Source organism: Hylobates moloch, unplaced genomic scaffold (genome assembly GCF_009828535.3).
Source record: "Hylobates moloch isolate HMO894 unplaced genomic scaffold, HMol_V3 SCAFFOLD_17, whole genome shotgun sequence".
Lineage (NCBI taxonomy): Eukaryota > Metazoa > Chordata > Mammalia > Primates > Hylobatidae > Hylobates > Hylobates moloch.
Window position 1 is genome coordinate 53,051,897 of NW_026652292.1, and position 15,106 is coordinate 53,067,002.

A 15,106-nucleotide genomic window follows, 5' to 3' on the forward strand; every position below is an offset into this window, starting at 1 on the left:
TCCTGTCCAATTGAAGTTTGCACTGCCAGAATATAAATGTAAAACAGGCAGTCATTTTGAGCACCTGAAATAGGTGTTAAAAGGTACTGTTAAGATCTGTTTCTGACAAGCACACTTGTGTGTCTTTCATGCCAAAGTCAGAGTGGGAATGCAGTGAGTCCAGTGGCTGCAGGCTCAGCTGCCCATGGCTCAGCCGCCCAGGCAAATCAGGAACAGAGTCCTGCGCACGCTCGGCTGGAGACAGTTTGCACAAAGCAGGGACCTCTGGGGAAAGAAACCTCAGAGCTCTAAACTGTCTTTGGATGTGACGTCTCTCAGGAACATATGGAGACCTGCTGGTATGGGTCAAAGTGGTCACAGACCACAGTGGAGGGCCCTGGCATCGTGCATCCTAAGGATGGGGAAAAGACAGTGGCAGAGGACAAAGATGCCTGATTTGTCCTCTCAGACAGAAATCAGTTGCCACTCACGCTCCAGTCCCACTGCTAACTATTAGGGAGGCGGTCAGGGTGGAAGGGCGGAGGAGATTGACTGAAGGCAAGTCCGTACATTAAAATGCCCAGAAACATGTTTTCCATTCAGTGTTGGTGTCTGGCCAACAGGGAGACATGCAGATATACTGAGAGTCCACGCCCAACACAGATGCCTATAGGGAGCTTCCTGTGGGAAGAGGGAAGCACAGGCAGGACCACCTCCAGAGGGTCCTGCAGGGTCCTGCATCTCTGGCTGCAGCCCAGTGCTGTGTGCAGTTCAGAGAACGAGCTTTGGAGCTCAGACCCACGAGCTCAGGTCCTGCCTCTGGCTCTCACTAACTCCCTGGTTTGGGGAAAGTGATTTAAGCCACTCCCAGCCTCCACTCACCCACCTGTAAAATGGGCTTCATAAAAATGTTGATGTTCTTAAGGTTGACTAATTAAAAGAAATAATTCATGTAAAGCACTTAGCAGAGTATAAAAAGAACATAATAAGTGGCTATTATTATATTAATTCTTCCTTAATAATCCTTTTATTCTCTTGTTTTTCTTTTGCATACACAGAACACTTAAACAATGTTATCCAGAAATTCAGCCAGCTTGGTTCCAAGAAGAGATAAGAAATAATATGTGCCTATAGAGACAGAGGAGGCATGAGGAGAGAGTTGAGAAATCACTAATCACTAAGTTTGCAAGAATCTCAGCCACTGACTTGCCTGCCTTTAGCAGCCATCAAGCCTGCAGGAGCTGCCGGAGATGGGTGACGAAGATGAACCTGTGAACATGTTCAGAACAGGGAGAGAGCTGCTATGGGAGAGTCAGGATACAAGGGAAGGGGAGGGAGGGAGCCATGGGGATACTGAGGAAGAGCATTCCAGGCAGAGGGAATGGCCTGTGCAAGGGCTCGGGTGGGGCATGAGGGTGAGTTCATGGCTGGCATGGCACAAGACAGAGAGGCTAGTGGGAGCCTGCATCAGAGGAAAGGTGGACATGGATGTGATCTCTGCCTAGCGCTGACAGGGGTCTCTAGGACATCTTCCTGCAGGAGATTGGGTGGTGGGGCACAGGACGGAGAGGAGCTGAATTGTTTGGGGTCTGATGAATCAGGGGTGATTACAGCCTAGGAACAGGAGGAGCAGCATCTATGCCAGGCCCTGTTCTGTTTGGTACTTTTAGCCATTACTTAAAGTCACAAAGGCCATGTTTGTCCACTTGACAGGCAAATATATACAACTTACTGGTCACCAGAATCAAGACTCAAAACAATTGCAAAAGGACTGCTCAAAACTGATGAATACTTTATAGGTACAAACTATGTGAGGGAAAAAAAATTCTCAAGTATAGACATGACTTTTTTCCGCCCCGCCCCAGAGACAAGGTCTCACTCTGTTGCCCAGGCTGGAGTGCAGGGGTGTGATCACAGCTCACTGTAACCTAAAACTCCTGGGCTCAAGTAATCCTCCTGCCTCAGTCTCCCAAGTAGCTAGGACTACAGCTTCACAACACCACGCTCAGCTAACTTTTATTTTTTGTAGAGACAGGGTCTCACTATGTTGCCAAGGGTGGCCTCGAACTCCTGGCCTCCAGGGATCCTCCTGCCTTGGCCTCCCAAAGCACTGAGCTTACAGGCATGGTCCACCGTGCCAAGCCAGGAAACCAGTCCAAATTTAAATAACGGTTCATATCCCAAAGGACAAGATACAATAAGAGCCGAGAATGTGAGTTAATCACTTAAAGCAGAAACAGATTATGAAGATCAATCTGCGTTAACAGAGCAGTGGCAGGTCAATGGAAGGAGCAACACACTGCCAGAGCCAGAGGCCAAGCGAACACCAGGTTCAACTCAGGACTCCACGAAGGGCAGAGGCTCTTCGGAGGACAGGACTCGGACCAGGGGTTCCCAAACAGTGACAAGGGCAATTCCCCTGGAGAAGAGAGCTAAAGGAGGCAGCAGCTTCCATGGTCCTCCATCATCTGAAGGGCAGGAAACAGATGCAAACACATTCCGTGTGGCTTCAGAGACCAGAGAAGAATCCAGGAATGAGAGGACAGGGAGGCAGGATGCGGCTCAGTCTATGAATGTTCGTTTGAAAACTTGGAACTGTTCTATGATGGAGCAAGCAGTCATCTGTGGCCCCTAACACATCCTGGCCACTGCACAAAGCATTTCCAAGCAGAAATTTCCAAGCGACCATGCCCTGTGAGGTATGGCTACCGAAACACCGAGGCACTCTTTATTAAACACTGAAACTTGGGTTCTGGCACCCCTTTCAGACATGAATCAGCTTCGTTCCTCCTCCAGGGCCTCCCTCTGGTGGCTCTGGTTTCCACTGCTCCACTCCACACCCTCTAACAGGGTGCTACAGGACCTGGGAGGAAGAGCCCTTCTTTGCGGTAAGCAGGCCTCTCCACGGGACAGGGGAAGAGAGATGTGGCCATCCGGCTTACGCTGGCAGCAAGAGAAATCAAGCCCTGGCCAGGCTCAGCAGCTCCACCGAGGGGCCACCCATGGCAGGAATACTTTATAGGTACAAACTACTTGAGGGAAAAAAGGTGCTGGTGAGTGGCAGCTCCATGGTGCCCCACATGGAAGGGCTGGGGCAAAAGAAGCAAGGGGCCAGGCTCAACAGAGGGCCTTCCACAGCATGAGAGGTGACATTACCCTGGAAACATTCGCATCACTGATTTTCTTTCCAGTACTATGAATTTTGAATGCTTTAAAAAAAATGTATCAGTAATGATATCATGCTGCCTTGTCTCTATCAGTGTGGCAACAGGCATAATTAATCCCAGGTTATAGGTGGTAACTTTAGACAGCTTGTTCTAGTTCACAGCTCCTAAGGGGAAAAGCTGAGATGTGAATGCAGACTCCGAAGCCCACGCTTTGGTGAACAGCGGGTAGCTCGTCAGACATGAGGAGGGCAGGAGAGGGCCCCTTCCAGATACGCACCAGCAATGTCAGGCGACCATCAGGTGACGGTCAGGCAGTTGTCAACTGTTTCTCTAAAGTGATCATTGGTCACAGCGGGCACCAAGGAAGGGCGGGCTCCCAGTAGATAGAAAACACCCAAAACCGGTGAGCAGCAGCTTCCCAATAAGATCTCGGGAGCTGGGCGAGTGGGCTCAAGCATGCGCATTAAGAGGCAAAATGGCGGAGTTTAAGTGGTGCATGAGGTTCCTCTAGGAATGCTAGACTGGACAGGGAAGAACGCCTCAAGTGAGCACGCCTACAACTCCAGTAAACACCCTGCGCATGCTCCCCCACAACCCCCGAGTGCTAGCAGGCCACTGCACACGCGGACAGCCCACCCCAAGGGAAGAATCAGAGAAGGAACGCAAGACCCCGGAAGTATGCCAGCATATAAAACCCCAGGTCAAAAGGCCAAATCTCACACTTCATCTCTCAAGTTTCCATCTTCAAAGTGTACTTGACGTCCTTTCATTCCTGCTCTGAAGTTTTTAATAAACTTTCACTCCTGCTCTAAAACTTGCCTCAGTCTCTCCTTTTGCCTTATGTCCTAGGAGGCAAGAAGTGAGGTTGCTGCAGACCTGTCTGGATTCACCGCTGGTAACACTGTGACCACTCTAAACCTCAGAGCTCTGCTCCTGTTTATGGAGAGGTTACCCTAAATTAGCTGTAAATTCCTTCCCTAAGAAATGTAGGGTAACCTCTAAATTGCCTCCCTAGTTACCTCTGTGACTGCCTCAGACCTGCCAATACTGAGGAGGACAGCGCTCTGCTTTCTTACCAATATGATGGGGCTCCCAGGGTCCTCTGTCAGCGTGCTCTCTTTGAGGTTTCATTTCAGGTACGGGCCTTACCTTCATATCTGCTGGAAGAATCGCACGCCTTCTGCGGGGTGGCTACTCGGAGGAATATCTGCTGCCTCCAGGAATGCCTACGGGTCTTCACAGGAGTCCCACCAGAATCACCAAGATGGTTTGCTTTGGATTCAAAGTCCCTAAAATTATAAGATGATTGATTTATGACTAGTGGGGAGGAATTCATGAGATTTTGTTAGCTTAACATTTTTTTAAACAAAGCACTAAATTATCAACTATCTTTGTATAAACAAACAATCACAGAAGTTATATCAAGCTCACAGTGGATCATCATTCCTAAAGAACTGCTTTCTTACAGGATTCTTCTCATGAAAAGAGAAAGATTACATGCCCTTCAATGATTTCGATTGTAACAGAGATTAAGAAACATGTTCCACATATCATAGCTTCCAATTGGGCCTCTCTTGGTGCCACTTTGAAAAACAGAAACTGCCTAAAGGGGGAAAGGGGGTGATGCCAAGGGGCCCCATTCTGCCGTCTTCTGTACATGGGAATATCTGCTCAGCACAGGCCCTTGTCTCCAAGGATTCCCACAAAAAATGAAAAAAGTTGCAATTTAATTACACAGAACCAGCAAGGCAATAACTATGCAGTCACTTGATGATGACAACTGTTTTAACGTGTGTATTTTTTAAACTACAAAATATAGTTATCAATATATAAACAGAATCATAAATGTTTTCTCCTATTCACAGGACAACCTGAGAAGGCCCTTCTAATTTATACCCAAGTTATGTACCTGTAACAAAGCAATCCCCTCAACTTACAGATTAGACGTCCTGAACAGATCAGACATCCTGATTTGAAACAGACATATGCTCACTACCCAGAAACACTGGTCTCAGAGACTTGGCAAAGACTTTTCTTAAGATAACACTTAAACAAACTAATCCTCGTCAAAACTAGAGAACAGGTTGGTTGCACATTTTTAAAAATGACATTCAGTAAGAAAAAAGTATAAGAAAGAAGATACAACAGATTTAGCTGAAATGATTTTTTAAATGGCAAAACAGTAGTTAAAACACCCTTGTATATCTAATGATATTCAACACTTAATAACACCAGGCTTGATATATCTAAATTAAGCCCTACCTTTTTGTGTTCATAAAGTCAGAGGTGTTATTTTCATCTACAGGAGCCAGAAATTTTAGAAAATTTGGCACAGAGGAAGAAGAATGAAGTTTTTTCCGCAGGGCATTACGGTAGGAGATGCTAAGAGTTTGGTTGAAAAAAGAGTTTAGGATAAAGAAACATAAAAACACAAAGTATAAAATATAAGCTTCAAAATAAAAGAAACATGTTTGTTCTAATGCTAAGAAAAGAAAACTAGGTAAGAAATTAAAAATAGTTCACGAATGAGATTTAACTTTCATTTTCACCAATAAAATTTGATTTTAAATGAATGGGATCAACAATTTTTTAAAAAAGAAAATCAATCCATTTTCCAAATGACTCTTCCTTTCAAACTGGGAAAAATAATTCTCCTAAATCAATCGGGAAGTTTCTGATATGGCACAAATTGCAGTGTACACGATCAAACACAGATGTTATCTTGTGTGTGTGTGTGCGTGTGTGTGTGTATACACATGCATGTAAGTGTCCAGTAGGGCGAGGAAATGTGAAAATAAGTATAAAAAAACAATTTGCAGCAGGGTGCAGTGGCTCACACCTGTAATCCTAGCACTTTGGGAGACTGAGGCAGGTGGATCACTTGAGGTCAGGAGTTCAAGAACAACCTGGTCAACATGGTGAACCCCATCTCTACAAAAAAAGAATAAAAATATTAGCCGGGCATGGTGGCGTGTGCCTGTAGTCCCAGCTACTCGGGAGGCTGAGGCAGGAGAACTGCTTGAACCCACAAGGCAGAAGCCGCAGTGAGCCAAGATCATGCCATTACACTCCAGCCTGGGGAACAGAGTGAGACCCTGACTCAAAAAAAAAAAAACAACAAAAAAAAACACAAACCAATTTGCCATTAAGATGTTTTCATAATAATGTTAAGAAAAGTAATCAATAATAAAATTAACTTGGTTCAAATGACAGCTGAAAATAAGACCAAATATAAACAAAGACACACACACACACACACACACACACACACACGCTCTGCTTCCTGCATGGACATTCCCCACATTCAGCGCATCCTCATCAGAGTGAACTCCCCATGAAAACAGACAACACCAAACTTGCCACATGAGTGTGCTCACCTCTTTGGCACAGCATTCCCACTTTGTTCTCCACTGGAATTATGTTTTAGGTACTTAAAAAAGTTTGGCGAGGAGGCGGAGGGGTTAAGACGAGGTGGAGGAGCAGGAGCTGAAGACTGACCTGGGCGGTGCTTAGACTCGCCCACAGGTGAAGAATCCACACTAAACAGCAATCAGAGAAAGCATGGGGGGTTAGCAGGAGAGGGGGCGCCGACAGGGACACAGAGCAAACAGATGGAAGAAGCACAACTGTTTTTGTCTCGTTGTTCCAGTAACACTATCAGAGTGGAGGACTTCTTCCACTCCTCTTCCTCATCTCTGCTCGCTCTCTGGCAAAGGTAGTTTTCAGTAAAAAACAGAGTATATTGACGGCCGTTCTTGACCATTTCCCACGTGTTGATGCTCCCAACAATACTTTTTTTTTTTTTTAATAGGTCTCACTCTGTCACCCAGGCTGGAGTGCAGTAGCACAATCACAGCTGACTGTAACCTTGAACTCCTGGCCTCAAGCAACCTCCCACATCAGCCTCCCAAAGCTCTGGGATTACAGGAGTGAGCCACTTCGCCCAGGAACAATAATACTTCTTTCTCTATTTTCTTTTTCAGGAACTGGCAGGAAAAAATTTTTTTAATTAAAGTATAAACAAAAGCAAAAAAAAAAATCTGAACTTTAAAAAATACATTTCCCTTTAAAATGAACAATATCCTGCCCTGAATTTCAATGTCTTATTTCCTGTAGATAAATCGGAAAAGCGTTCACAAGAGGGAAAGAAAGCAGAATGGGCCATGCTAGAGAGGCAGACAGACAGGCATCTCACCATCCCTCTCATTACGGATGTGTGACATCATCTACTATAAAGCTACATTCTTCACGGAGAAAGGAAAAGTACTGATACTAAGTCCTACCAACTCTGGCTTTTGAGAAACAGCAGACTTCACAAGAGAACTAGGACTCTCCAGACAGGAATGTTTCAATGATCACTGAAAACGCCAACAACAGGGGAGTGGGCAGGCAGCGGTGAGGCAGAACAGAAGTAGTGTGCAGACAGGATGTTAAACACAAGAAACTTACACAGCTACAACCCAACGATGCGTGTCTCTAAAAGCATGTATTTATTAAGCAGTACCTTCTGACATGTCCCCTGCGTTTGGGATCACCACTACCCCACTGAATTCCAAAGAACCAAGAACTCTTTCCAATGGCTGATAGAAAACAAAGCTGGGAGGCTCTGCTCCATCATCCAGGACTGTTAATGCTCACACTTCTTTACTCAGAACATTCCAAACACTTCTGTACTAACTCACACTCTCAATGATCCATGTATGAACTACACGAACACATAGGTCCTCGGACCTCTGCAGCTGCCAGTCAGAAGAAGGCAGCAACTGTACACAGGTGTCACCCTGATTCATATTAGGTGAGGGATTTTTAAAATTGTTTTAAGTTGTTTTTAAAGATAACTCTGTGTCCATTTATAGTCTTTGGCACATAGAGTTAAATGAATCACTAAGGGACACTTGGAAGGAATTGGGGGGAACTTCTGATTACCCTTCTCCATAACCAGACGATTCTAACTGGTCACTGGAACCCAACTATTACAATGAATAAATCTTGTTAGAAGAATCTAGAATTCTTACAGTGAGAGATTTTAGAAAACATCTACTCCAATTTTGTTATTCAGAGAAGTTTAGCAAATTTGTCCAGGTCACAATTAGTTCATGGCAGAGCTAGGACCAGAAGCCGAGGCACTCCCATCACCGCATGAGGCCAGCATACCTCTCTTGCTCTGCCTGTAGGGATCACTGCCTCTCCCTCCCACTATAACCCTGCTCCAGGGCTTCAGATGGGGAGACTCATCCGCTTGCTCTCTTCCTCACAGCAGCAAAGTTCCACAGTCAACAACGTCTCTTACTTTGTTTGAGGAGTAATGACTATGCATGTTAGGTACCATTTTTGCTCACTTTCACCTGCTTCCTGACAATACATGTACCCATTGCTTGTATACACACAAGCAGCTCGAACAAACATGTCACTGCTTCCAGTTTTATCTCCGAACCAAGAGTAAAGCCTGACTCGTTTCTCTCACTCAATAAACATACCTGGGATGCACGTACCCAGCTAGTCACAGATATGCCCCAGCTATTTATGCAACAAATTTAAACAAATCTTACTTTCGTTCATGAGGCGTCTCTGTGCTCACTGAGTGATACCTCATAAGTTTCCTTTGCGAAACCCCCGGGGACCCTCGGGCAGGTTGTGGAGGTTCCTGGCATTCCATGGGGAAGTGACTCAGGGTGTTTGCTCGCCTCCTGAAGGCCTGCTGGGGCGACAGCGGAGCTGGCTCTTCTGGGAGATGACTCTCCGAGTCACTGGACAGGTCCTCCGAGGAGCCAAGGAGCTTAAAGGAGCTCTCAGAGATGGGCAAGGCCTCCTTTTCACACACAGATGGCTCCTGGCAGCAAACACATAGCAGATCAGACACGCCATGGGGAATTTGTGGGATTTATAAATCTCTAGTTCCAGTGCGGGCAAACATTTCAGTTATCTAAGTATGTGTTCTGATTATAATGCCATCTAGAGGCCACCACCAAAAGCAGAAGAAAATGAAGGTACATTAAATAAATACCTGCTCCTGAAGGACACACTGCTGGCTTGCTGGAGAAACGGGGAAACTGGCCAAGTGCAGGAGTGAAGGACAGAAGCCACAATCTGTAACGTTCTGGGCAACGCCATGAGTAATGCCCTCTCTCTAGAAAACAGGACTGTGTACTACAGCTTCTAAGGGGTGTGAGTGCTGGAGAACTTGTCTCCACTGCTTAACCAAGTTCTTTATCTTTGCCACATGTGTTCACTCATGTTAAACCCACATTTTAAGGCTCTCTCCGAATCTGATCTACTGTTGAGATTCAACTTCATAATTTGAGATTAACAACTATATCAATATTCTTAGAATATGGAAAATCACTCTGTAGGCACTTATTGCCACAATTCAGGGCAAATAATTTCTTTCTGCACCTCAATTTCTTCTGTAAGAGCGTATAATAAAAATGTATCTGAGTTTCAAGAACAAAGCAAGGGAATACAACCAAAAGTACTTTTTATGTTGTAAAATGTTACAAACCTAAGTTATTGTTTTATTAGGTACGCAATAAATTTATGGAGTACTCAAACATTTGTTGAGAATCGTGACAATATTTTAAAGTTGTATGCCTTCACGATGCACGCTTTTCAAAGGAATTAACTACTACCACTCAAGCAAACTGATGTTTAGCACTGCGCCCAGGACGTGGCTAGTGGCCAACATACTTTTAATATATTTAAAATATTTAAAAAGAGGAATTGTAGCAGCTTGCCCCTACTGAAATTGTTGGAAGAGAAAAAATAAATCGACATGAATAGAGTAAACAGGACTGAATGCATCTAACGGTGGACTGGAGACTCTGAATTCTACCTGTTCATTTACACAGTTGAGTGCCTTTTAGGTAACAAGTATTGAGGGTTTTAATTTGAAAAAAAAAAAGAAATGTGTTTATTAAAGGGAGAAGTCACATACATTTAATTGTATAAGAATTAGGAAAAAATTCCCAACATACTATGAAATATTGATTACTTTCATAACTGAAGTTTTTCATTCTTCAGGACTCAACAGTTGTGAAGATTCTTTTAAGGATTTAAAAGTCTGTCTAAGACAATACATCACAGAACACAATCTCCATCATGCAAACCTGTTGATCTAAATTCTTACTAATATCCCTCCAAATTATATCAAAGAGCTAACCCTTAGCTTAATTGGACAACTGAAAGGGCCATTTTCAAGTTTCAGGGCTATTTGGTTTCTTTGCAGCTCCTAGGTGATCAATTTATTAGAATGGATCCAATTACATAAAATAGAATATAGTAGTTTCTCAATTCAAGATGAATAAAAGATGTAAAGAAGTACACATAAACATATACAATACACACAAGCAGCTTCTGAAAAGTTGCATCTCTCTTAGAATGACTCTAGAAATTGAAATCTTAGACAGACTTTTAAATCCTTTTAAAAGAATCTTCACAACTATCGAGTCCTGAAGAATGAATATGTATATATTCCTAGATCTGCCTTTTGGAGAAAAATAAAAAGAAAGCAATAAGGCTTACTGGAAAGCCACCTGAGTGACATGAATTTCTTCATGGTATCTCTATTGACACTGGTCTGTCTGGAATGCCTTCTTCTCTGTTCACTTCCATAGGCACAATTCCTACACCAAGATTTAGTCCAAAAGCATCACTACCCCCTCACCCCTTACCTTTTCCCTGGTTCCACTGACCAAACCTAACTTCCCCTCCCCTTGCTCTTCTGACACTGAAGTTACCAGTGTCTCTTATTTGTAACTTCTGGGCTCCTACCACACTCTGCTTGATGCTGGGGCTGTTTCTGTATCTGTCATCTCTCTCCTCCTAGGTAACTTCCTACATGAAAGGGGCCGTGTGTGGTTCACCTGTATACAACGAATAAGCAAATAACCTTTCCAAACTTGCAACGAATTGCAGGGTGGGATCAGTGTGTATTAGATGGAGGCTGGAACACAGCATCACGTTCCCCTGGATTTTAACTTAGAAACTCACTTTTACAAGACTGCTGTCTAGGTCCTCACTCCCCTGAGGGAGTCTGCAGACCAGGGGCAGCAGCATTGCCTTGGAGCTCGTCGGAAATGCAGCATTTCAGGCCTCCTTTCATGCCTACTGAACCAGAATCTGCACTTTAACCAGTCCCAGCTACTGGGGAGGCTGAGGCAGGAGAATGGCATGAATCTGGGAGGCGGAGCACCTGAAATTCCATCTAAGGAAGTGTTTCTCAAACTGGGCCCTCTATCACGTTAGTAGGTGGTAAAACTGAGTAGTTTGCCATGAGCATTTTAAAAATAAAATGGAACAAAATATCAGTATGTATTGTATGTTGTTCACAGTAAATATTGTTTTGTGAACTTTTAATTTTGTGTGTGAATGTGTAGGTATGTGTGTTTGTGAATTACGCCACAATGTTAAATGTGCTCCTTACTGTAGGTTAGAAAGATTCTGAAAGCCATATGTCTAGGAGGGATGGCAGAGGACTGTAAACCCTGCCTGTGGTAAGGAGCTGGCCTCCACAACACTCCCTCCCTCACTACTACAAAAGAGAGTCCTCTGGTAACAGAAGGGAAAGCTGGCCTCCCTACCACAAAACACAAACCCACTTTTCAGTAGTTATAAAGTTGAACTGACCAGGCTTAAACATGATTAAATGTCTGGAAAGCAAGTTATTAAAAGAAGGACATAGATACTTGCTTAAATAAAACAGTAATGTTTCATTATAATCATAGAGCCAGCTACAGGATAAAGTTTCAGAAATTCAATTTCCCCAAAAGTGGGGGAGAATGAAAAGGGGTGTGAAGGTTGATAAATTACCTACTGGGTACAATGTTCACTATTTGGGTGATGGGAACACTAGAAGCCCAATCCCCACCAGTATGCAATATACCCATGTAATAAACATGCACATGTACCCCCAAATCCAAAATAAAATTTTTTAAAAAAAGAAAAACTTAAGTTGTATACTTCTCTAAATTCACAAATCCACTTTCTGAGGTTTTCCCAATATTAATTTTTTTTTAATAGGAAAATCTACTTGAGAAAGAAATCCATTGATTGTATTGTGACAAATGAGATCTTAGTTGTCTCAAATTGTGATCTTGTTTCTTTGTTTATGGAATGACCATCTGCTTTTTTTTTTTTTTTTTCCACACGGAGTCTCTCTCTGTCACCCAGGCTGGGGTGCAGTAGCGCGATCATCTCGGCTCACTGCAAGCTCCGCCTCTCAGGTTCACCCCATTCTCCTGCCTCAGCCTCCCGAGTAGCTGGGACTACAGGCACCCGCCACCAAGCCCCGCTAGTTTTTAATTTTTTGTATTTTTAGTAAAGACGGGGTTTCACTGTGTTAGCCAGGAGGGTCTCGACCTCCTGACCTCATGATCCGCCCACCTCGGCCTCTCAAAGTGCTGGGATTACAGGCATTGAGCCACAGCGCCTGGCCCCATCTGCTCTTTTATGTAAAACTTTTATGTTATGATAGAACTGCATGACCAGTCCTCCACCTGTGCCAAGAAATTTGGAAGCAGCAAACGTTTTATGATTGGAGGTATGTAGACAGGAGATGAGCAAGACCCATTTGTTGGCTTCTTCAGGGTGTCGTATAAAGAGCAATGTGCTTACTTTGCTGGTGTTACTTAATGTACTAGACACGGAGCTATCCAGATCCACACTGGTGGAGTGTTCCTGCAGGCCTCTGGCTTTATTACCCTACATAAAGAAAAGACAGTCAAGTTATGACCCTGGAGGCTTTTGCAAAGGCATCAGCTAGAAGCAGATTGGTCTATTCAAATAAGCTCAGGAAAAAAATGTTATCTACTGAGAAATGCTACTAAGGATATATGCACATTAAAATAATCAACACTTCCATCATTTTTTTTAAAAATAAATAAGACACTAACCTAAACTTTCCAAAACACCTGGCGGCTGAGTAATTTGGCAGGGGTAACAGGCACGAAGACAAGACAATTCGTCTATAAGGAAAATCAAGTGCTCAAGCAAGCCCACTCAGCAACTCCCTCCCCTGGGTCACAAGTCATCATAACGGCCAGCTGCATGTCACTTGGACAGCACTTTATCCCTTTGGGAGCTCTCAAATGCAGCCCCTCCCAACTCTGGTTTTGCAAATCAACTGTTTTTCATGATCCCAGAAGATACTGCAAAATTCTCAGAAACATCTTCAAAGAAAATAAAATTTAACTTTCCTTAATTAAAAATAAAAATAAAAATCAGATGTTTCAAAAGAAGTGTGCCATAAAATCAAAAAGAACTGTAATAAGATACTGCACACTCCAGAAAGGTGTGAAACTCTGAGGGAAAGTCAGATTTGATTTCTCAGACGTGCCATCAAGGCTATTTACACTCATGGGAGGGAGGGGTAATTTCTTAAAGAACTCCCAGGTTGATGTCCATGTGTACTTTGTTCTTTCTATAGAGCTATATTTGGCAAACTTTTTCTGTAAAGGGCCAGATAGTGTCTTACGCTTTGTGAGGCATATAGTGTCTGTGGCAACTGTTGAAGTCTGCAAAAAAGAAGCCTTAGATGGATGTGGCAGTGTTTCGATAAAACTTTATTTATAAAAATAGGAGGTGGGTGGAATTTGGCCCATGGGCATAGTTTGCTGACCCCTACTATATAGCCTTTTAGATAGCTAACACCAGCAGCTGACAGTAACTGTTTTTTAAGTTGTACACAGTGATAGGGAGAACAGAAGCCACACCTCAGTGGATCTAATGCATGCTCTTTATAGGGACTGGCTAACAAATATTCTTTGGAGAGGCAAAAAAATCCCATTGGATATAATACAAAAGAGTAAGGAATATTTTTTTTCAAACCTAGGCCAAATTAAAAACAATTTAAAATATAGATAATATTGTTCTAAGCCTGAGAAAACATAAAAAAAGGTTTTATACTTTTATCTTTATGATAAACATTGATGGAATAAAAGCATAGAACTCAATCTGACACTCTCCTAAAAAGTGATTTAACTTAAATCAGGAGAAATTATGCTACTTACCCGGGACAAAATACTTTCTAAAGACTCTGTTAAAGATCTCTTTGCTTTGTTTTTCAGCATATCTAGCCTAAATCGAGTGGCACTGGGTGGTAATTCACTTCCGATATTCTCTGCTGCCACCTGCGATGTCTAAAAAAGTGAAAAACGAAAAGTTAAGTCATTTATCACTTCCTTCTCTGCTTCTTAAAGGAATGAAAAATCTCTAGGACACATCTTTTTGGCACCAGGCCATCATTCTGATTCTGTCTGTGATCTCACCTCATCTGCTCTTTAGTGACATGGCTGCAAGTCCAGGAAATAATTTTGCCTCAGAGAGTTGCTCTGATTACCCCAAGTAAAATGAGGAAATGTGCTGTGAAACCAATCGGTCAAAGTAGTTTATTGCTCAGACTCTGCAACTGGATCAGAGATCTGTCTTCACTAACCGTGGTCTTTGGCCAGTTTCTTACTTTTCTGAGCCTCAAAACTTCCTCTTCAGTAAAGTGAGACCAGCGGCAAGATCAAATCATAACACTGTGTTGTGAGACTAAAACAGGTAAAGTGTGTAAAACATGGAACACAGCGTGGTACAAAGGTAGCTATCGTTAGCTTTTCAAAATAAAGCAATAACTTACCTTTGGGGACATTTCAGACGGTGAGACAACATAAATTTCTCAATTAAAGAACCTATTCTCACTGCCTATACAATTCCTTCGTCCCTTTCTACAGATCTCCGCTTTCTTGCGTTTTCCTCTCTCCTACTTTTATTTTCCCATCATCCTTTCATTCTTCTCTGCAACCAGGCTTCTCTCCCTTACCTACTAGCCATAAAAACTGAAAATAAAAATACAATGGAGTTTGCTTGACAACCACTAAATGAAGTCTTAGGTTACTTATTTACAAGGAGGTACTTTTTTTTTTTTTGAGACAGGGTGCCAGGGTCTCACTTTGTTGCCCAGGCTGGAGTACAGTGCCACT

General features: G+C 43.1%; 1 protein-coding gene across 5 annotated transcripts in view; it reads right to left on the reverse strand.

Moving 5' to 3' along the window:
• Window positions 1–15,106, reverse strand: part of TBC1D1 (TBC1 domain family member 1) — a 245,798-nt gene that overhangs the window by 79,594 nt on the left and 151,098 nt on the right. For 3 of the 5 annotated variants that reach the window (XM_058430019.1, XM_032136086.2, XM_032136089.2), the window contains 6 exons: window positions 14,150–14,278; window positions 12,756–12,842; window positions 8,696–8,976; window positions 6,524–6,685; window positions 5,409–5,528; window positions 4,296–4,435 (listed from right to left, as the gene is read on the reverse strand). In XM_058430019.1, coding sequence (XP_058286002.1) covers window positions 4,296–4,435; window positions 5,409–5,528; window positions 6,524–6,685; window positions 8,696–8,976; window positions 12,756–12,842; window positions 14,150–14,278 — 919 coding nt within the window. The remainder of the gene's footprint in view (window positions 1–4,295; window positions 4,436–5,408; window positions 5,529–6,523; window positions 6,686–8,695; window positions 8,977–12,755; window positions 12,843–14,149; window positions 14,279–15,106) is intronic. The other 2 variants (XM_032136087.2, XM_032136088.2) reach the window with 2 other exon arrangements.